Source organism: Phaseolus vulgaris, chromosome 8 (assembly GCF_000499845.2).
Source record: "Phaseolus vulgaris cultivar G19833 chromosome 8, P. vulgaris v2.0, whole genome shotgun sequence".
In the NCBI taxonomy this organism is placed as follows: domain Eukaryota; kingdom Viridiplantae; phylum Streptophyta; class Magnoliopsida; order Fabales; family Fabaceae; genus Phaseolus; species Phaseolus vulgaris.
The window spans coordinates 53895085-53919566 of NC_023752.2; the positions used below are offsets into that span (position 1 = coordinate 53895085).

At 35.6% G+C, this 24482-nt stretch overlaps 1 protein-coding gene across 2 annotated transcripts; it reads right to left on the reverse strand.

The window, feature by feature from the left end:
• Positions 1-6065: 6065 nt before the first annotated feature.
• On the reverse strand, positions 6066-23607 carry LOC137827165 (disease resistance protein Roq1-like). Of its 2 annotated transcripts, none has more exons than XM_068633389.1 (5): positions 23005-23607; positions 17639-18856; positions 7084-8185; positions 6704-6976; positions 6066-6543 (listed from the first exon to the last, which is right to left on the reverse strand). In XM_068633389.1, exons 1-5 carry the CDS (start codon positions 23496-23498, stop codon positions 6505-6507), a joined length of 3126 nt encoding a protein of 1041 aa, XP_068489490.1. In that variant the 5' UTR covers positions 23499-23607; the 3' UTR covers positions 6066-6504. The 2 variants fall into 2 exon arrangements, with proteins under 2 accessions (XP_068489490.1, XP_068489489.1); XM_068633388.1 differs by having other exon boundaries at positions 17639-18931.
• Between the last annotated feature and the right edge of the window lie 875 nt (positions 23608-24482).

The following is a 24482-nucleotide window of genomic DNA, read 5'->3' on the forward strand; positions in this document are numbered from 1 at the left end:
CTATAAAGCAGATATCTCACATTGTATAACTTTTCTCCAACATTCATGTTTCACAGCTTCATAATAAGTGTTTGGCTCAACATGTGAAGAAAGAGACATAACAAAAGATTTATAAGGAGGTGATAAATTGCTATAAGACAAAACAGAATTAAAAGGATATTTAACTCTTGAAGATGCACTGGAAACATTAAGATTACAATGATAATCAATACTCAGGTGGTCTTTTTATTCTTGTGCTCATTCGGAAAGATGGATCTGATTTAGAACTTTGTTCTATATCATGATTTTCATTGAGGTTTTGATCTATGTGGGAACAATCTTCTTCTGAAACATCAATTTCTGACTCACAATTATTATCACTGCTATTTTCAACATTATCACAAGGTGTATTATCACAAGGTGCAAGAATGGCTTGTGATGACTGATATAAGACAGATTGATCTTCAGCAAACAAAATTTGATCATTAATGTCAGAACTGTTAGTTTCATTGCTAGTATCTTGAATCCTTTGGTATGGAAAAACATGTTCATAAAAGACAACATCCCTAGACACAAATTTCTCTTGATTGAATATTCAACAAAATATATCATTTTGTCCCCCTTTGAAAACCAATAAAAACACATTTTGATGCTCTTGGATCAAATTTTCTTCTATTTGTTGACAAAGTGCTAGCATAACATAAAGAACCAAACACCTTTAATCCATTAAAATTTGCATCAGTTTTGAAAAGCATTTCATGAGGAGAAGAATAGTTTAAAACAGGTGTGGAAAGCATGTTTATAATATGTGCAACATGTATCACAGAATATGACCAATAAATTTTGGGTAAATGAGATTGTATCATAAGAGCTCTTGCTACATCTAATAAATGATCATGTTTCCTTTCAACTATACTATTTTTGTTGTGGAGTATTGACACATGATGTTTGATGTATTATTCCTTTACTGACAAAAAAATTAGTCATGACAAACTCAGTTCCATTATCACTTCTTATTATTTTTATTGTTGTCTCAAACTGTGTTTGAACAAAAATAACAAAATGTTCCAAAACCTTAACAACTTCAGATTTTTGTTTCAAAAGAAAAATCCATGTGTACCTCGAATAGTCATCAACTATGGTCAAGAAATATTTATGACCATGAATTGATGGTATTGAGTATGGTCCCCAAATATCTACATGAATCAAATCAAAACATTTTTTTTTTATTTAGATGTACTAATAGGAAAAGAAAGTATTTTTTGCTTTGCAAAATGACAAACATCACAAACAAAAGATTTGTTATATTTAACATAAGGAAATTTATTCTTGATAACATTAATACATTTATTTGAAATATGACCTAATCGAAAATGCCAAAGGGTTTCTAGATCACTAGCACTAACATTAACAGTATTGATGATGTGTGTACATTCAAGGGGTTTAATTTGAAATTTCCGGTGAGATGGGATCCTGAGTATATAAAGTCTATCTTGCATCTGAGCAGAACCAATTATTTTCAAGGAGTTTTTGTCTTGAATGTGACAACCATTAGAATCAAAGGTAAGAACACAAGATAGTCTATCAATCAGTTTTGTTACTAAAAGAAGATTAAAAGTGAAGCAAGGAATATACAAAACATTGTTTATGACATGATCTTGATTGAGAAAAACACTTCCAGAATAATTGGCAATGACTTGGTTTCCATTTGGTAATTTGACATAAAAAGGATCAATTTGATGATACGAAGTGAAGTAAGTTAAGGATGAACAAATGTGATCAGTAGCACCACTATCAATAATCCAAGAACTAAAAGAAGAAATAAAGTTATTACCAGTTTGTGTTGTCATGATGGAAGGAATAACAAAGACTTGACTAGAAACATTGTCACTGGATTTGACCTGTTGTAAAAGAGCTAACAATGTTTGATACTGCTCAGGAGTAAAACCAATTTGTTGAGACTCCACTTCTAACTTTGAACCTTCATGATTTTGCTCATTATTGTTAAAATTTGTATTGTGAAAGGCTGCATGACTCTGATGATGGTTTTGATTTTTAAATTTGAAATGAGGTGGAAAACCACGCTTTTTATAGCATGTATCAATGGTATGCCCTGTCTTTCCACAATAAATGCAAATTTTGGAAGTATATCCTCCTCCATAGTTTCCTCTTCCATATCCACCACCCATGCCATAGGTCGTAGCATTGTTATTATAACCTCCTTTGCTACTAGCAATCATTGCCTTGGATTGATCACCAAAAACTTGCCTCTATTGTTGTGTAATGAGAGAGTAAACTCTATTCAAGGATGAATTATCTTATGAACTAACATGGTAAGGTGAACAAAGATCTTGTGAGGGATCAACAACTTCACCCATAGATAAATGTAGCAACCAAAGCTCTAATCAGAGCTCTCTTTTCTTGTTATTGAAATCAAAACAAATGGTTGAATATATACAAGTAGTATACTCATTCTAGGTTTAACTAAAGATGAAAATAATCAATAATTAAATACTAGAATCAGAACACACAAAGACAAAATAAAGGTTATTCACCTCTATAAAGAGAAACAACTGATAATTAGAAAAGACAATTATTCTCCTCTATAAAGAGAAACAATTGATAATTAGAAAAGATACCCAATTAATATTAGGATCCTTCTATAACTCTGGTATCTGTATCCTTTAATACATTTCTTGGCAGAAATTAAGTGCAAAAAGACTAATGATAGAGTATGAGCAGATGTCCTAATTTGTAGTGGGTTGGTTTAGGCCTAACTGAATGCATACAGTTGGGTTAGGGAAACCCTAATTTATGACACAATTGCTGACATGGACTCACAACTAGAAATTGTTAGACAAGGAGGAGCGACGAACTGGGTGGGAGACGACGCGGTTCCCCCTACGTCGCTGACGGTGGCTTACGACACTGGTTTCGAGGGCCTCGACATCGACGAAGCCGACGCGGCTTCTCTTGCGCCGCCGGTAGCGGCTAATGTAATTGGTATTGAGGATCCCAACGCTGGTTATACCTTGAAGTTGTCGGAGGCAGGCAGTGAGGGGCAACGATTATTGATGGCGGTTGTCGAAGATGCTAGAACAATGAAGGAGGCAGGCGATGGTGCAATTAGTGACGGCCGTGGCGCGACTGTAGTGGCGAGCAATGGCGAGATTGGTGCTAGCAATGACACGACTTCAGTGGTTGGAGATGGCGCGACTATAGTGTTTGGCAATGGTGTCGGCGCGTCTGTAGGGGCGGAGCAGCGTGCGGCAGCGGCTGACGCTGTTATGTATGATAGTTCCGGCATGGGGCGCGGCAGTGGAGAGGAGGTGAGCGACGAATGTGTGGTGGTAGTGGTGGCAAGGGTTACACATGTTGAGGGAGAAGAAGGTGGGTTTGATGACGAAAACAAAGGATCTTTGGGGTGTGAGGCAATCAGAGAAACAACAAGCGTGATGGAGAGGATGGGGTTAGTATGGAGTAGAGAGGATGATGGAGCTGCAAAGACGTCCACTCATAGGGGCACGATAAGGGAGACTGAGACTTTTTTTTGCAAGTCACCCAGTGGGGAGGATGATGGCTAGTTTTGGCGGAAGGGTGGACGATTTGCCTAAATCGAGAGACGAAAGCTCACCGAGGATTGAAAGGTTATCTATGTCAGATTCACTAAAATGCTTAAGATCAGAAATCATTATCTTAGACAAAGATGCCAGAAAATACAGTAGAATGCTTTGGTTAAAAGATGAGCAGGGCGAAGCTAGGAAGAGATGGAAAGTTGGTAAGGAGATGAGTTTCACACTGTTAAGTGAAGAAAATGTGGTATTAAATAGGCTTAGCAGTTTGGAGAATCGGGATTGCAGGAATTTGGAGATGGAGATTAATGTTTTTTATGATGAGTCTAATTAGTTTGAATATAAGAGGAGTAAGAGGAAATATAAAAAGAACATACGTAAGAGAATTAATTAGAAAAGAGGAGGTTAGAATGGTTTGTTTACAGGAAACAAAGTCCTTAGTGCTCAGTAAGAACAATTGCTTTTATATGTGAGGTTCAAATGAAATTGATTGGGTGGAGAATGGTGCAGTAAATAATGTTGGTGGAATCATTACTATGTGGAGAAGAAGTAGTTTTAATAAGACAAGTTTTTTAAATGGGAAATGTTACTCTATCATCGAAGGAGTTTGGAAAGTAGGAGACGGGATACACATTACGATAGTAAATGTGTACAGTTCCAGCTCGTTGAAAGAAAGGAAGGAGGTTTGGGATGAGTTACGAGAAATCAGGAAGAACCAACAAAACAAGGTATGGTGTGTTGTCGGGGATTTTAATTCAATCAGAAGAAAAGATGAGAGAAAAAGCGTAGTCTCAACATCAGATTATAGTAGAGAGATCAGGGATTTTAATGATTTCATTGAAAACACGGAGTTATTGGATATTCCAATGGTCGAAAAAAAGTTTACTTGGTAAAAGCCAAATGGGACGGTCAATAGCAGAATTGACAGAATTCTTGTCTCACCAGAAAGGTCTTTGATCATTGTGCTTTAGTTCTAAAAGTTTTATCGGTGGATTGGGGGCCTAAACCTTTCAGGAGTCTGGATGTGTGGCAAAGGGATAGTGGGTTCCTGGATTTTGTTCGCAGTAAATGGCAGAGCTATGAGGTGTTTTGTGGAGGGATGGTTGTTCTAAAAGAAAAATTGAAAAATTGAAAGCTAGATTTGAAGAGGTGGAATAGGGAGGTTTTCGAGAATGTCAATCGGGAAGGGGAATCTATACAAAAGAAGATTCAAGAGTTGGACGCAAGAGACAATGAAAGTGAGTTAGATGAGCTGGGGAGGGAGGAGAGGGACTTTTGCTAGTGGAACAAAGTCGAAACCTTTTTACACAAGAAGCGGTCTTGCACCAAAAAGCAAGACTAAAGTGGTTGAAACAAGGCGATCTAAACACTAAATTTTTCCACTCCTCAGTGAAGTGGAGGAGAATGAGAAACGGGATCAACGGGGTACCTTATGTGTTCAATATACACAAGGGATTTACCCTACTCTTTCTTTTACTTTAATAACTTACACAATATCCTTTATTATATTACATAAATGCTCTGATTATATCACAAAGTACTCCGATTTATATCCATGATATTCAGATTATATGAAAGGATACTATGATATGTCACATCAAAACCTGGAGAAACTAGTGTTAGAGATCCAAGTCCATGAAGGCTTATAAATAGATGACCACTCATAGGGAGTAATCTCAACTCGAATTTTGGCACTATACTCACTATATAAACAAAATTTGATGCTCTTACTGAGTTGAGCGTCAGAGTATTTTTTGCAGGTGGAGCCCCCCTCATTCCTTGGAAGTTGAATCACTAGAGCTTAAAGGGAGACTACCCGAAGCCCACTCAAATTTAGATTGACCTCATCTCGGCGAGAACTGTAATAGTCTATCATTTGATTGATATTGATGCGGTATAAAAATCATTTATATTGATTCCTCGCATATAAAATTATTAAGAGAGTCTCTTAAATATTGATTCCTCGCATATTTATAAAAATTTCTTATCATTATTATTAGACGTTGATAGCAATTAACATTTCAAATCTATTCCAAGTATTCAAATACGTTAAGCATTATCATTTGGGTCAGAAACTTAGAATTACTTTCCAGTCATAAGAGTTTCAAAGATGAACTTCAATCCCATTTTTCCCAATTGAAGCAACAAACTCTTTGACTTGTGTTTTTTAATCATTGCAATCATAACAAACTCCCAACAAACTTTGTTATTTTGTTTTCTATTTAATGAATATTTTACTTGATTATTCAAGTGTTCCTTGTGAGTTCGATATTCGTCCTTAAGGATAAATTATTACTTCTGACAACACGGTGCACTTGTTGTATCACATATTTATAAAAACTTCTTATCATTACGATTAGACGTTGATAACAATTAACATTTCAAATCTATTCCCAACATTCAAAATATGTTAAACATTATCATTTGGGTCAGAAACTCAAGAGTATTTTCCAGTCAAGATCAATCTAGATCATAGAAACAAACATTACAAATAAAATGACAATAACAATCATCAATCAAGAACAAAATATTATATTTAAATATCAACTCAATACATAAGAGGATGAATTTCAATCCCAATTTTCAAATTGAAGCAACAAATTCTTGGACTTGTTTTCTATTTAATCATTATCATCATAACAAACTCCCAACAAACTTTGTTATTTTGTTTTTTATTTAGTGAATCTTTTACTTAATTATTCAATTGTTCCTTGTAGTTCTGAAAATACAATGCCCTTATTAAAATAGTTATCACATCTTGTCTCAATACATGGGGATTGGGAGAAGCCAATAGGAGATCATGTTTCCTCTTCATACACAAAAGCTCCCCAACCACTTATCACGAAGGAGGAAGTGGCTTTGTACTAAATCTGCACCAGATTTCACTCCTCCTCCAGAAGTCGGTCAAGGCCAACCCACTTCTTGTCACTGAACAAAACTCGTAGATCAAAGATCAAGATGCGTTCTGCTTCAATTCTGAATTTGCGACACCCTTTGCAAGGAACATATCGAGTTATTAACTTTGAAAGTCAATAAAAATATTATTTGCAGCATTTTGAGTTATTAACTTATTAATGACAATAAATATGGAAGTTTTTGTTCAATAAAAAATTGAAACGTAAAAAATGGGAAAATATGATATAGAATTGTACCTTAAATGGCTCTTCCAATGTTAGACGACTTCTAGGCAAATTTAAAACAATGATGTGCTTTGGATTAAATTTTGGTGGGAAAGACTTTGAAGGACACTCTTCCCAGTCAAGAAGTCTTAAATAATTTGGTAAATGTTCAAGTTCAGATGAAAATTGTGTGTTTCGAACAATGAGAATTCTGAGACATTCCATCTTCACCAACTCAGTACCACTCCATTCTACTTTTTCTCGTTGAGGGGGATCAAGCATAAACCCTTGAATCATATCACTTCCCTTTAACACAAGTACAAAGAAGCAACATCAACTGCCTATTATCAGTAATATAAAATACTATAATCTATAAATAAAAAACAAAATAGAATAAAAGAGTAGAGGATTACGTAATCTTTTGTTAGTATTTCAATAGCATCTTCATAATACCATATTCTGCTACGTTTAGCAGGATTTGGTGATTCCTGCTTAACAATCTCTCTACCCATATCTTGTATTAGATCATGCATCTTCAGGCAGCCATTCTCGACAGTTATGAGAGATTTATTAAGAAGTAATTTCATGTTGGTTGTTGGACAAAATTCTTGAAGTATCTTTTTCACATATTCCATTCTCTCCCCTTTAAAGAAGCAAGCTATGTCCAAGAAAATTTGTTGGGCATTATCATCCAATCTATCGTAGCTTATTTGAAGCACATCTTGAATCTTTGTATTTGGAGTCTTCTCATATTCTTTCATTGCCATTTCCCAATCTTCTAAACTTTCATGAAAAGCAGCTAAATCAGAGCCTATGACTTTTAAAGCCAGTGGAAGACCTTTGGCGTAATCTACAGCACGCACAGACACATCTTCAAAACCTGTTTTAGGATAACTTTGTCTGAAGGCATTCCAACAAAATAGCTGTAAAGAATGTTGGTCATCAAGTTCCTTCATTTCATACGTAGGTTTAACTTGGTGAGCAATTAGCACATTTTCTTCCCTTGTGGTTATAATGATCCTACTACCTGGACCAAACCAATTACACTCTCCTGCCAACTTTTCTAACTGGTCTTTATCACCAACGTCATCAAGAACCAAAAGAACTTTCTTTTTCTGAAGCTTTTCTTTTATTTCACCCATTCCTTTAATTGTACTTTCCAATTTAGTTTCCAACTCCTCAAACATCTTAGATAAAAGTGTCTTTTGTAGATCTTCCATGCCATTGATTCTGTTTGATTTTTCTCTAACATCGGAAAGAAAACTTGCTGCATCAAAGTGTTGCACAATTTTGTCATACAAAGCTTTGGCAAGTTCCGTTTTTCCAATTCCACCAAGTCCATATATGCCCAACATATTTACAGTTTTATCATCAGGCTTCATGTCTAAAAGTGACATAACTTCTTCTATGCAAGCCTCAAGTCCAATAGGGTTTTGACCACTATATAAAGGTTTAGGAATTATATATTCATGGACCTTCTCAACAATTTCTTCAATACAATAGCTTTCATCATCCCTATAAGAGTAGAATGTATTAATTAATTATTTGTTTGATATCATGATTTTTTTTATTGTACTAAGTGGTGATTATTGTACTAGATTTTTTTTTATCGGCAATAAAAAATAAATAAAATAAAAATAGAACCACTTCAGGGGTGGTTTAACCCTTATACATAAAAAAGCTAAACCAGCTCCAACTAACGTCTTCCAAAAACCAACCCAACTCTTCTACCCCTTACAAAACCAAGCAAAAAACCTCAAGAAACTAACCTTGTACACTCCAAAGGAGCCAAACACCAGAATAAGAAAACGAAACTAACCGGGAATTTGTTGAAACCCAAGACCAAGCCTTTACCTGTGCCAACGCAAAGAGCTCTTTCTCGTCTGCCACTCCTCTATTAAAAATTATACGATTCCTGTGGCTCCAAATCTCACTTATCACCCCAACCCAAATCGTGTTCCAAGCAACCAGACCCGTCTCCGAAGGTAAGCACAATCTAAATTGATCAAAGTTGCACCTTGGTTCAATATGAGTCACAAACTGGATTCCTAGCCACTTAAAACATAAACACCAAACTCGCCAAGCAAACGAACAACCAAAGAACAGATGGCTACTCGACTCCTCCTCCTTCCCGCACAACACGCACCTCAAGCTTTCTAATCGAACCCCTCTTCTACTAAGATTGACCCTGGTAGCTAGCTTGTTTTTCAACACCCTCCAAGCCAAAACCATTGCAGAAGGAATTGCTTTACTCCTCCACAACTTCCTAAGCTCCTGCGAAGAAACCGCTTCAAAATCCTTCCTGATAAGGTTGTAAGCAGAGCTAACGGTGTAAGACTGAACACCCCCACCCTTCCAAATCCACCTATCAGTCTCTCCAAGAACAACCTCAACCCCAAGCAGGAGCTGACTTAATCGATCCGCCGCCGGTTTCTCCCATTCGAAAAAAGGCCTTCTCCAATCAAGTCCCTAGACCCATCTCCCATCAGACCAAGACCCAAGATCCGACAGTTTTGCATGTTTGTTAGAGCTGATTGAGAAAAGTCGTGGAAAAACATTCTTCAACGCCTCACCCATCAACTAGCTATCCTTCCAGAAACAAATGTCCATCCCATTCCCAATCTTCCACTCAAAACTGTCTTCGAAACATCTCCCCCACCCCTTCGAATACCAAACTTCCTTCAAATCCTTCCACCAAAGAGAACAACTCTTACCATTACTTGCCACCCCCAGATCTCTCCACCCCCCGTACTTAGAGAAAATGATGTCCTTCCAAAGTCCTACCTCAACCGAACCCAACCTCCAAATCCACTTTCCCAACAAAGCCCCCCAAACTCACGAGGTTTACACACCAGGTTCCAGGACGCCCAGGCGATCTTCCTCCCTTCTGCACCCCATCCCCAAAGAAAATCCCTTTGCAACTTGATCAACTTACTTGCCACCCTAGTAGGCAATCTGAACAAAGACATATAAAATAACGGAATAGCAGAAAGCACAAACCTAATCAGACAAATCCTCCCAGCCATCAACAAACTTCTTCCCTTCCACCTGCTTAACCTAGCCTGCACTTTCTCAATCACCCTGTTCCAAAACGTACCGCACTTGTGACTCCCTCCAACAGGCAGACCCAAGTAAATGAACGGAGGGGCCATCGTATCACACCCAAGAATCGCTGCAAATCTCTGAAGTGTGGCCTGGTCCATCCCCGTCCCTCCAATCCTACTCTTCGCAAAATTAACCCTTAACCCAGAAGATAGCTCGAAACACTACAGGATCGCCCTGATATTAAAGACACTTTTGGTATTTGCTTCACAGAAGAACAAAGTGGCGTCCGCATACTGTAACATATTTACCTTTACTTTACTCTTCCCAACCTCCAAACTGTCAATCAACTTCTTTTCCTCTGCTACCCTTGTCACCCCAGCTAAACCCTCCGCCACAATAAGGAAGAGAAAAGGGGCAAGCGGGTCGCCTTGACGTAGACCCTTTCTAGGAAAGAACTCCCTAGTTGGGCTTCCGTTTACAAGGACCGACACCGAAACTGACTCCAGGCATCCCTTTATCCATCGAATCCACCGAGCACAGAAACCCAACCTTCTTAACATATAATATAAAAATTCCCATTTCACCGAATCGTATGCCTTCTCGTAGTCGACTTTAAAGCAGATACTTTGTTTTCTCTTTCTCTTGTACTCCTCAAGAACCTCATTTGCAATAAGCACACTATCCAGCAAACCTCTTCCTTCTATAAAAGCCGACTGTCTTATGTCAATAATTTTTCCAATCACCTTTTTCAGGCGCAAGGAGAGCGCCTTTGAGATGATCTTATACAGGCAACCTACTAATGAGATAGGTCTAAACTCCCCCAACTGTTGAGGATTTTCAACTTTTGGAATCAAACAAAGAAACGACGCATTTGATACTCTTGGCCAACATCCAAAATCAGCAAAGTCCTTTACTGCGTTCATCACATCCTTCTTCACAATGTCCCAACAAGATTTTAAAAAACAAAAGTTAAACCCGTCGGGACCAAGACTTTTTGAACTATCACACCCCCAGATCGCATCTCTTACCTCATCTTCCGAGAAAACGCTGACTAACATAGCGTTATCTGCTTCTGATATGGTATTGAACCTGACATTATCCAAAGTGACCTGACAAACATCGTTCCGGGCAAACCTTTCTTCAAAGTACTTACGAACCTTATCCTTTACCTCCTCCTTATCATCACACCATTTATTATTGTCGAAAAATCCATGTAACTGATTCCTTGCCCTCCTCCACTTAACCGCAGAATGAAAGAACTTTGTATTATGATCCCCCTGCTTTATCCAATTCTGCTTTGCTTTCTAAAATAAGATCGCCTCTTGTTTGGATCTGGACTCAGATAGTTGAGCAAATAGGGACTTTCTTTCATCCTTTTCTGATTCCAACAACCCGTCTTCGTCGTCACGAGAATCTAACTCGTCTAACCTTTTCTAGATTTCCTTACTAGCCTGATCTCCGAATACTTCCCTATTCCACACCTTTAGGTCTGCTTTTAACTTTTTCAGCTTCTCTTTAAACACAAAAATTCCCCCTCCCGTCACCTTGTAAGCAGACCAGCTCGAACTCACAAACTCCTTGAACCTGTGATCCTTCAGCCAAACATTCAAAAACCTAAACGGCTTCGGACCCCAATCCACTGACACCTCCTTCAGAATAACAGCACAATGATCTGAGATTGATCTATTGAAGACAAATTGTTGGCTGTTAGGCCACACCTCCAACCACTCCTTGGAGACCAGCACCCTGTCAATCCTGCTTTTCACCAAACCATTGGGTTTGAACCAAGTAAACTTCCTGCCCACCAACGGAATATCAACCAATCCGAGCACGACACCAAACTCTTCCTTTCCTCCTGCCTTCTTATACAATTAAAGTCTCCAATGATGCACCAAGCCTTCGATAACTGACCTTGTCTGAAACAACTGATCTCGTTCCACATCTCCTTCTTCTCTCGAAAAGATCCTGAACAATAAATGTTCACGATGGTTACTTGGGTTCCAAAACCCCTCTTCCAAACCCCTTCTAACACTGAAAAGTTCCTACCATTCTTGAAACTGGACAACTGAAAAACCTTATTGCTCCACATCGTAATCACCCTACCTGCTTTATTAACTGCTTTGTTTTCCACCCAATCCACTTCGTTAGTTCCCCAAAAAAGACACACCTTTTCCCTACTAAAATCTGAACACTTTGTCTCTTGTAAACACGCCATGTTCACCTGCTCCCTACTGATCAAATCCCTGACATAATTCTTTTTTACCGCCCCGCCTACCCCTCTGATATTCAGACTAAGAATCTTCATTAACAACCTTGCTCCTCTCTTTCCACATTCTTCTCGTAGTCACCCCGCCTTGATTAGATAACGAATAAATACCATCTAAAACTACCTCTTCTCGATCGGCGAGCGAAAACCCAGCTTCTTTCCCTACTCCCCAGACACTTGCAGCCAAATTCTTATCTGTTTTCACCCAAAAAATCATGTTACAATTCTCAATTGCGCTATCAGAAGTGAAAAGTGAATTCGACGAGCTGCCTGTTTGATGAACCAAAAACACTTGTTCCACTGAGGACTGTCTTCCTACGACTTCTCCATCCAAACCCGTCACCCTGCCCTCCGTATCTCCGTTGTTGCCTCCACCTTCCACTTCATCTTCCATACCTGCCCCCAAATCCTCTAATAGTCCTCCTGGAGGGAGGGCACACCCACCATCTCTCGACTTTGACATCTCTGACCTCCTTGCCCCCTCTGCATCGACCAACTTTTCAGGATCTACCAGTTCACTGTCATTCAAACCTTGGACTACTGGAGACTTTGGGATGTCCTTTACAGTTGCTACTGAACTCCCGTCGACTCCGTCTCTAATCACACTGGTCCCAGACTGTTCCAAATCATTCAAAGAAGGACATATCCCTACCGAATTAGCGACCCTACTCACTGAACTCGTCTGTCTTGAGACGCTCCCGACTTCTCCTTCTTCTTCTTCGTGACAACCATCCTGGACACTCAAATTCTCTTTGCACGGCTTCATAAATGCACTTTGGCACTTTAAATCCCCCACCACTCCTTTCACACTTAGAACTCCATTTTCCACGCACTTAATCATAGGGGGACACACTTTTAAAGAAGCGAGCCCACCATCATTAATTTCCTGCATTCCTACTTCTTGAAATGGCTCTTGAGGTGGCGCTTGAAAAGACGCTCCAGCCCTCACATTCCCTCTCAACATGCACCTACTTTCACTTACCCCTCCATTACTCCTTGCCTTATCATTCGCTGACTTGGACTCCTTGGAACTAGCCACCTCCACGTAGGAATCCACTATCTCTATCTTTGAACAGCTAAGAGAACCGTGCCCACCCACTAACTCCACTCTCTTTCTCAAAGAAATACCGTGCACATTCATTGGCCCTCTTAAATTATCTTGAAACCATCCTTCACGCCCCTTACCAAGACAAACCGGGTCCACCATGCCCTGGACCGTCTCTTCCAACTCCAAGCCTCCTTCCCCGACGGCACCCACACCTCCATCTCCGGCCAACCCAAGCTCCGACCCCACTGAATCGCACAAGCTTGCACCTACGCTTCCGTCATCGGAGTTAGCTTCGGTGTCTACCTCTAAAGCTCCGCCATTCCACTTGCCAAGACTCTGCTCCGGGACGGACATCTCTTCAACAAAGGCAACCTTACATGACCTACCATTGATGCACAACTCCTTCTCCATATTGACTGTTGATCTTACCGATGTTTTAACTCTAAACCGAGCAAACTCCACTGTTTCTCTTCTCTCAGTTACTTCGTCGACCTCCATCACCTCTCCCACCACTACCCCTATTTTGGAAAAACTATGTTTGCACCAGAACTGTAGCGGGATTCCACTGCATCGTATCCATGCAAAACGTTCTTTTAGTTCGAAAGAACCATCCCAGGGTGTAACCGCCGAGAACGCTTCGTCGAACCAAGACCTGTTGTCTGCAATGATCTTCTTCAGACTTCCTCCATCATCGCAAGACAGCAGAACGAACCTACCACCAAGATATCTTACTTTGACTAGGCTGAAACCTCCCAACACAAAGCTCTCCTTAATCACTTGCATGCTTGGAAGCTCTTTCAAACTACCAACGTAGCATCTACTAACCAATCGTCTTGTTCTACCTCCACTGTAACCTGAGAATCAACGTCGCCCCCCAAAGAGCTACCCACAATCTCGCCTGTTCCAAGCTTTCCTGCCCCCCCCCCCCCCCCGAAACCACTTGAGCGAACGAAACCTGCTCCGTTTGCTTCCCCTTCCCACTCGTTGTGCTCGTCATTGGGTTCCTCCCTAATCTGGACCCTTCATTCCTTTGCTTCCTTGAACCATCCTTCCTCTTATATTTGGGAAGGTTCACCTGCATCTTCCAAGTGCCAATCCAGAGTGCACTCAATTCTCTTTCCAGGGAAAGAACATCCTTCACACCCTGGAACCTTACAAAACCAAACTTCTTATTCCTTGCATTGAGCTTTCTTGAAACAAAGACATCCATAACCCTTCCCCACCTTTGGAAAACCTTCCAAAGATCTCTCTCCATGAAATGCTCGGGGAAGTTAGTAAAAAAAAACGAAGTGTCCGCCATTGTCGAAAGTTAACAAACCGCCTTTACTTACTCCGACCATCGTGTTTCTCCGGTTACTATTTTATTGTACTAGATAGTAAGCAATGATACTAATAGCAAGTAGCACAAAAGAACAATGATTACACATTATACAAAATTTACTGGAGATGAAAAAGTTAGAGAAATTTTATTCTAAACAAAAAATTCAATAATTTATAAAGAAAAATACCTAAATATAATATAATATTCAAATAAAGAATGATTTTTTCCACTTTGGATTTTTATTAGTTTTTTATCTTTTAAATTATACTTTTTAATATCCAGAATTATACTTTGTGACTAACAAAATCAATTAACACCCTGAAAAAAATCTAAAGTTTAAGATGTAGAATATTATATATAACAAACTACACATGATAAAAACAATATTGCATCCCATTATAATTAAGATGTAGAATATTATATATAACAAACTACACGTGATAAAAATAATATTGCATACCATAAAGTATATTACTTGAAATCATTTTTGTTTGTGAAAAGTAAAGTCCTACATAAGATTAACTTATTTTTGGTTTTTAACCTTTTATAAAAGGCTATAATTATTTTTTAACTAAATTAATTTATTTTTGGATGAGAGAAAAATTAAGAGAGGAAAAATATTTTTTCTTTTAAATTTTCTTACCAATTGTATTTTTTTTATAAGAGAAGTAAAGTCTTACATCTTAATAGATGATATATGTGGATGATAAGTTAGTAATAGTTTCCAACAAAGTTCGAATATGAGAATTGAAGGGCATTTGATAATAAGAATTTAAGATCAACAATCTAAGATTTTAGAAATACTCACCAATATAGAAAAGAGAAATGTTTTACTTCCTTAGAATAAAATATTTCAATCAACAACATAAAAAATTTATGATAAGAGGTAAAGCAATACTCACCTGGGAGCATGGTGCTTAGAAAATCTAAGGAGGTGTTGAAGGAACCCAAGAGAACAACATGGTACTCATTGAGAAAATATTGTTAGAGTTTATGGTGTTCAATAAACACAATTGATGATGGAAGTGAGAAACAACGAAAGAAAGACAATCGAGACTCTCTATGCTCTGTGTGAAAGAACCCATTACAACAACGTTCATTGAGGTAACAACTCATACCATTAACAACTTTCCATTTGACTTTGCTATTAATAATAGCAATAGACTCTTTTGCTTACGAAATGGAAGTGCAGAGGATATTAGGTTATGTGAATTAGGTTAGGAAATCAGAATTACATTTATAGGGTAGGATGAAAATATCTTAAAGATGATTGAGAAAATGAAGGGAAGAGACTGCGAAATGAAAATATTAAAGGGAGAGAAGAGACAATCCAATTGATGAAGATAATATGTTTAAACATTGTAGGGGAATTGATTAATAAGGAGGAGGGTGGGGTAGTGTGCTAACAAGAAACCAAATTGGAAATAGTCAATAAAGAAAGATGCTACAATATGGGAAACGATGACATAAAATGGGAACATTTTGCAGTTGTAAATGGAGTACAAGGAATTTTAACTATGTGGCCTAAGGATACTTTCATATGTGAAACATTGGTTAGAAACACAAGTTTTGTAAGGGTTAAGGAAAGGTACAAAAAGAATAATATGTCAATAGTAATACTAAATGTGTAGTTCCCTTAGAGAAATGTTAGAGAAATGTGACTAAATTATGTCTTGAAGCAAAATGAACTTTTTTATCTTTAACAAGTTTTACGTCCAATTATGATAGATATTGATTTGCGCTCAAATTTTTTTTTTAGATTCGTGGGTAATTATTTATGGACACAAATATGTCAGTAAATGTCTAACATTATCTATTGGTACAATTCGTCGATAATAAAATAATATCGACGAACATAAATCTGTCAATAAATTTTCATTAGTAATTCAATAATTTTTTGTAGTAGGTGGTTTTAAGAGAAAAATTAAAAAGATTTAAGCATGACTTAAAAGTTTGGAATAAAGAGGAATTTGGTAATGTAAACCAAATCAAGCAAACCACTATAACTCATAGAGGTGATTTTGACAAAATGGATTACTCAAATGATCTATATGAGAAAGGAATGATGGAAAGGAAGAAACTCTTTAGTGAACTCAAACTCATAGACTAGCAACATAAGTCCTTGGAGAAATAAATTCAATGTTAGGCTAATGAACATTATCTTCTATTTCTCCTAGTGATAATATAGTCCTAACAAGACAAAATAGAAATTAAGAAAGCACTAGGCATGTTGTGTGGAATATGTGCAACAAGTATGTTGGAGTAAGTACTGCTACTCAAAATCATGTAAAGTTGAACTTTCAACAATTCTACTTGTCGAGAATGAATGACAAAGGAAATAGGATATGGGGGTGTATGTGGATAGAGATCTTTTTTTTGGATTATATAGAATCAAAGGAATAAAAATATCTTTAAGAATGAGACCGTATATGAAGAGATATTTTTTTTACACAAATAAAAGTATAAGCTTGGACAAGGAATAGATCTTTATCAACTTTCACATAAAACCCCTATATAAATAATATGGTATACTCGCACAATGGGCATATGCAATTGTTATCAATTATAAGTTTTTTTCAAGTTTGAGTCACTAAGAGTTGAGATTTATCGAGTACCATAGACATCAACGATGTAAAACCTTATGTACGACATATGTAAAAAAACTAAACTTTAAATAAGGAGTGACAACAATTAGTATAGGTTTATGGTAAATTCTGATACTGAGATGTGAAGTGTTATTAAGAGGATCCTTAGATACTTCAGAGGAACCTCAGACATTGTATTATGTTTTGAAATATCAGAATTAGATATGATCTTTATTAAATGAAGTCTATTAGTGACTATGTGTGTATACTTATAGGTGGAGCAATATGTTAATTATTCAAGTTGGATGATTTTATAATTTTGTCTAGTACATAAATTGAAAACATAAAAGGCATCCAAGCATACATGAAAGCTATCTAAATTCAAAGGTATACATGAAAGCTATCTAAATTCAAAGGTTAATTGATGAACTAAGACATAAAGCAACAAAAAAAAAAATATTCTAATAGTGAAAATGCATTTACACATAACAATAATAGTGAAAATGTATTCTATTCGATAGATAATATACTATTTTTTTATTTTAGATTTATAAGGTGGTTATATTATAATTTTATTTCTTTAATTTTATAAAGTTACTTTATTAATTTTATTTTAGTTGTAAATAATTATCCCATAAAATACATGATTTTTTCGAAATATGGGATGAAAAAGAAATAACATTGAATGGTTTGTTATACATACCCGGTGGTAATAATATGCCTCCCTGGGAAGTCAAAAGCTTGAGACAAGGCTGACCTCCAAGCCTGCATTTTCTGTGATTCTTTTCCAATCTCATGTTCATGTGCCTTCATGTGTTTTCCGAAGCTGTTTCTCTCGTGCCGTATATCTGAGGGATCTACATGGTAAAACACTGGGTAAACAAGCTGCTTCTTCTCCTTCATTTTGCTGCGTTCTATGATCCTAACAAGTTCATCCAGACACCGTGTAGAAGATGCATAGTTCTCAGAAAACACAACGATGAAAATCTTAGATTCTTCAATGGCCTTCGACAGAGCAGGTGGAAGACTTTCCCCTATCCTCATATTCCTATCATCATTGAAACTTTTTATTCCCCTCCTACCCAACTCTCTACGCAGATGCCCTATAAAAGTGTACCTTGTATCTTCCCCTCTAAAACTGATGAACAAGGAAATTTGTTTGGCCTTATCATCCAATTTATCGTAGCTTATTTTAAGCACATCTTGAATCTTTTTATTTGGAGTCCTCTCATATTCTTCCATTGCCATTTCCCAATCTTCTAAACTTTCATGAAAAGTAGCTAAATCAGAGCCTATCCTTTTTAAAGCCAGTGGAAGACCTTTGGCGTAATCTACAGCACGCAGAGACACATCTTCAAAACCTGTTTTAGGATAACTTTGTCTGAAGGCATTCCAACAAAATAGCTCTAAAGAATGTAGGTCATCAAGTTCCTTCATTTCATACATATTTTTAACTTGGTGAGAAATTAGCACATCTTTTTCCCTTGTCGTTATAATGATTCTACTACCTGGACCAAACCATTTACCCCCTCCTGCCAAATTTTCTAACTGGTCTTTATCACCAACGTCATCAAGAACCAAAAGAACTTTTTTTTTCTGAAGCTTTTCTTCTATTTCAGTCATTCCTTTACTTGTACTTCCCAATTCAGTTTCCAACTCCTCAAACATCTCAGATAAAAGTGTCTTTTGTAGATCTTTAATGCCATTGATTCTGCTTGATTTTTCTCTAACATCGGAAAGAAAACTTGCAGCATCAAAGTGTTGCAAAATTGTGTTATACAAAGCTATGGCAAGTTCCGTTTTTCCAATTCCACCAAGTCCATATATGCCCAACATATTTACAGTTTTATCATAAGGCTTCATTTCCAAAAGGGACATAACTTCTTCTATGCAGGCGTCAAGTCCAACAGGGTTTTGACCACTATATAAAGATTTAGGAGTTATATATTCATGGACCTTCGCAACAATTTCTTTAATACAATAGCTTTCATCATCCCTATAAGAGTAGAATGTAATAATTAATTATTTGTTTGATATCATGATTTCTATTATTATTGTACCAAGTGATAAGCATTGTGATTTTTGTACTAGATAGAAAGCAATGATACTCATAGCAAGTAGCACAAAAGAATAATGATTACACATTATACAAAATTTAATGGAGATGAAAAAGTTAGAGAAATTTTATTCTAAACAAAAAAATCAATAATTTATAAAAAAAATACCTAAATATAATATCAAATTCAAATAAAAAATGATTTTTTCCACTTTTAATTTTTTATTAGTTTTTTTATCTTTTAGATTATTTTTTATAATGTTCAGAATTATACTTTATGACTAACAAAATCAATTAACACCCTGAAAAAAAATCAATTATTACTTGAATCATTGAATATTTTTGTTTGTGAAAAGTAAAGTTACATAAGGTCAACTTACTTTTGGTGTTTAACCTTTGATAAAAGGCTATAATTATTTTTTAACTAAAATAATTTATTTTTGGATGAGAGAAAAATTAAGAGAGGAAAAATATTTTTTTCTTTTAAATTTTCCTTACCAATTATTTTTTTTAAGAGAAGTAAAGTCTTTCATCTTAATAATATATGTCGATGATAATATGTTAGTAATAATTCCCAACAAAGTTCAAATATGGGAATCGAAGACATTTGATAATAATTACTTGGGATCAACAAACAAGATTTTAGAAATAAAATTCACAAAAAAAGAGAAATGTTTTACTTTCTTGGAATTAAATACTTTCTTAGAAGCAAGTGCCTACTTCTTTCTATCTTGGTTTGGTCGTGTGCAGTGTTAAGGTTTAACAGCTGTGCAATTGTTACCGTATTGGTAATTTATGCCGTCCAGTTTTTTGTAGTAAGTATGTGCACACGGACCTCTTCTCTCTGCTGTCAAAAGGAACGTTTGCAGACTATTGCTGCATAATTCTGCAGCACATTCTGCAGCATTATTGGCCACTCATACATGTTTGTTCCTGAATGCATTTTCTGATTTGGTTGTCTTGATCTATATGTGGTTAATAGCTACATGTGGTTGTTGGTTCTTGTATAAGAGTTTGGACACTCCAAAAGTGTCCCTCTTAATTTAATTTTATTTTTTTTCTGATAAACAAAAATCAACAACATCAAAATTTATGATTAGAGGTAAAGCAATACTCACCTGGGAGCATGGTGCTTAAAAAATCTAACGAGGTATTGAAGGAACCCAAGAGAACAACATGGTACTCATTGAGAAAATATTGTTAGAGTTTACGGTGTTCAATAAACGCAATTGATGGTGAAAGTGAAAAACAACCAAGGAACAAAAAAAACAATCTGTGTGAAAAAAACCCACTACAACAACGTTAATTGAAGTTAGCAACTTTGCATCTGACTCTGCTATTAATAATAGCAATAGACTTTTTTGTTACGAAATGGAAGTGTAAAGGATATTAGGTTATGCGAATTGGGTTAGGAAATCAGAATTAAATTTACAGTGTAGGGTGAAAATATTTTAAAGATGATTGAGAAAATGAAGGAAAAAGATTGCGAGATGAAAATATTAAAGGGGGAGAAGATAGAATCCAATTAATGAAGATAATATGTTTAAACATTGTAGGGGAATTGATTTAATAAGGAGGAGGTTGGGGCAGTATGCTTACAAGAAATCAAATTAGAAATAGTGAATAAAGAAAGATGCTACAATATGGGAACATTCAGTTGTAAATGGGATACAAGGAATTTTAACTATGTGGTGTAAGGATACTTTCACATGTGAAACATTGGTTAGAAACACAAGTTTTTTAGGGGTTAAAGGAAAGTACAAAAAGAATAATATGTTAATAGTAATAGTGAATGTGTACTCCTTTTCTAACTATAGTGAAAAGTAAGTAATATGGAATGAAATATTAAGATTAAGACAGGAACAATAATGCAATACCTGCTATGTATTGGGAAATTTTAACACAATAAGGAATTTATATTAAAGAAGAGGTATAAATTAAGGAAATAATAAAAATTAATGAATTTATAGAAAATACTGAAATCATGGATATCCTTCTAGTAGGTAGAAAATATACTTCTCAAAAAGTAGGTTCCACAATTTTATCCTTGCAAGAATGGATGGAACAATGGTGAGGAAGAAAACAATATAAAAATCATAATAGGAATAATAAAAATCATAATTAAACTAAATAACTTTGGCTTAGTAGCTATTATCAACTATCTCTTAATTAGAGAAACGTGACTAAACTCTATTTTGTAACAAAATAAATTTTTTAAATTTTTTATCTTTAACAAGTTTGATGTCCAATTACTGATAGATATTGATTTGTGTCTAATTTTTTTTTCGATTTTCAGATTCGTCGATAATTATCGACGAACACATATCTGTAAGTAAATGTGTCGATAATGTATACAATTCGTCAATAATAAAAAAAAATATTGATACACATAAATCTGTCGATAAATTTCCATTGGTAATTCAATAATTTTTGTTAGTGGATGGTTTTAAGAGACAAATTTAAAAAGACTTAGTAGGACTTACAAATTTGTAACAAATAGGTATTTGGTAATGTAAACCAAATTAATCAAACCACTATAACTCATAGGTGATTTCGACAAAATGGATTACTTAAGTGATCTAAATGAGAAAGGAAGGATGGAAAGAAAGAGGCTATTTAGTGAACTTAAACTCATACGCTGGCAACATAAGTCCTTCGAGAAATAAAAGTCTAGGTCAAAATGGATTCAATTTGGAGACTCAAACTCTTGGTATTTCCATGTTGTTACGGATTGGAAAATAAGTAGGAATAAGATTAAAGGTGTTGAAAATCTAGGGTAATGGAGTACATACCGTGTCATTGTTAAAAGCAAGGTAAAAGAGTTATTCTAAGAGAGGCTAACAAAGATTACTAAATTCAATGTTAGGCTAAGGAACATTATCTTCTATTTCTACTGGTGATAATATAATCCTAACAAGTGGGTTCACGAAACTAGAAATAAAATATAAAAAAAAAGCACTAGGCAGGTTATGTGGAATATGTGAACAATTGAAATAGGATGTGGAGGTGTATGTGGGTAGAGATCATTTGAAACATATAAAATTATAAGAATAAAATTGTCTTTAAGAATGAGACCGGGTATGCAGAAGAGATATTTTTTTTTTTGCCACAAACAAAAGTATGAGCTTGGACAAGGAATAGATCTCTAAAATCGACTTTCACATATTCTTATATGTCAAATAACTTTCATAAAAACCATATCTAAGTAATATGGTATGCTCACCCAAATGGGCATGTGCAATTGTTATCAATTTTAAATTATTTTCAAGTTTGAGTCCTATAAATGAAGCAATAAGGGTTGAGATTTCTTGAGTATTATATACATCAACAATGTAAAACCTTATGTACGTCATATGTAAAAAAAAAATACTAGACATTAAATAAGGAGTGACAACGATTAGTATAGGTTTATGGTAAATCCTGGCAGAGAACAATGAATTGTTATTAAGAATATTCTTAAATACTTTAGAGAAACATTAGGCATGGTATTATGTTTTGAAAGATTATAATTATATTTTAGAGACTTATATTATATGATTTTTATTAAATGAATTTTGTTACTGATGATTATGTGTGTATACTAATAGGAAAAGCAGTATGTTGGTAATCCAAATTGGATGATATGTTATAATTTTGTCTAGTACAAAAAAAAATATGAACATAAAAATTATCTAAACATACACGAAAGCTATCTAAATTCAAAAATTAACTGATAAACTAAGAGGTACATAAGCAACAAAAAGATTATTCTAATAGTCAAAATGGATTACCCATAACAATAAATCTTGTCTTTTATTTCAAAACAAAATGCATAGGTACACACCATTCCATAGATAATATACTATTATTTTCTCATTAGATTTATAAACTGACGATATTATAATCTTATTTCTTTCACTAAAGTTACATTATTAATTTTATTTTAGTTGTGAATAATTATCCCATAAAATACATTATTTTTTTCTAAATATGGGATGAAAAAGAAATAAGAATGAATGGTTTGTTATACATACCCGGTGCTAATATGCCTCCCTTGGAAGTCAACTGCTGCTTGAGAGAAGGCTGACCTCCAATCCTGCATTCTCTGTGATTCTTTTCCAATCTCCTTTTCATGTGCCTTCATGTGTTTTCCGAAGCTATTTCTCTCGTGCTCTATATCTGAGGGATCTACATGGTAAAACACTGGGTAAACAAGATGCATCTTCTTCTTCATCTTGCTGCGTTCTATGATCCTAACAAGTTCATCCAGACACCATGTGGAAGATGCATACTTCTCAGAAAACACAACTATGAAAATCTTAGATTCTTCAATGGCCTTCGACAGAGCAGGTGAAAGACTTTCCCCTATTCTCATATTCCTATCATCATTGAAACTTTTTATTCCCATCCTACCCAACTCTCTACGCAGATGCCCTATAAAAGTGTTCCTTGTATCTTCCCCTCTAAAACTGATGAACACATCATAGGTGAAACCAAGACGCTCTTCTTCCTCACCATGTTTTCCCATGCTACAAACACACCAAAACTACACTATGGATTCTCAACTACTTTCATCAATTTAGTGTGTTCTGATTAAATACACTTTCTTACGCGGATACACGCTTTTGCTGTCTCACTGAATTAAGCTTCTAAATTATAGGGATTGACCAAGAATAAAAGAAGATGGGATATAATTATTACAACTACCAAACATGATGGCTCGATCTTGAAAATAAAGATGAACATAAATAATTCACGTGGTGCATATTTAATGTGGTTTATATTGTACAGAATTGGATTCCTGTGTATAAAAAAAATATAGCGTTCATATTCATGTGTATTGAATTAAATTTATAGTATTTTTTTCTGTTTTATTATTCAAAGTTAGGAAAAGGATAGAAATATTCCAGAACGAGTTTATTAAGTTTCCCCAAAAAAAGGAGTAAAATATTGTGTAGAAATTAAAGATGTTTAATCAGAGGTATTATTTATAATTAAACAATGAAAAAATAAATAAAAATAATACAGTCTATTCAATTTTAAAATCACCGACTCTCAACTAAATAACTAAACTTATTTTATCTATTAAAAGGTATTGTTATCTCATAATTCAAGTGAAACCTTGGTTAAAATTTGGAAACATATTCTAAAATATTTCTTAAAAATATCTAACTTTTAAAAAAAGTGTCAAGATTGCAAATAATTGGAAGTTGTAATAATTATATTCCATTTTTTTTTTTCATTCCCTAAGGACCGCGCTCGCCGTTGTCTGCGGCATCGCCTACTGCGACGCCATCTCTACGGATCCGGGTCGTGTCCCCGCCACCTAGAAGACGCGGAGAGCCCCATCGACGAGATTAAAAGCAAGGGCTGAGATTCACGATATTGCCAATAGTGTTGTCACTATAAGCCTCCTCGTGCACATGTTTGTAAAATGGGCAATTGCTTCTTGCACCATATCACCACCCAATTTTAGTGGAAAAGACCCTTCAATAAATGGGTACATATAAAA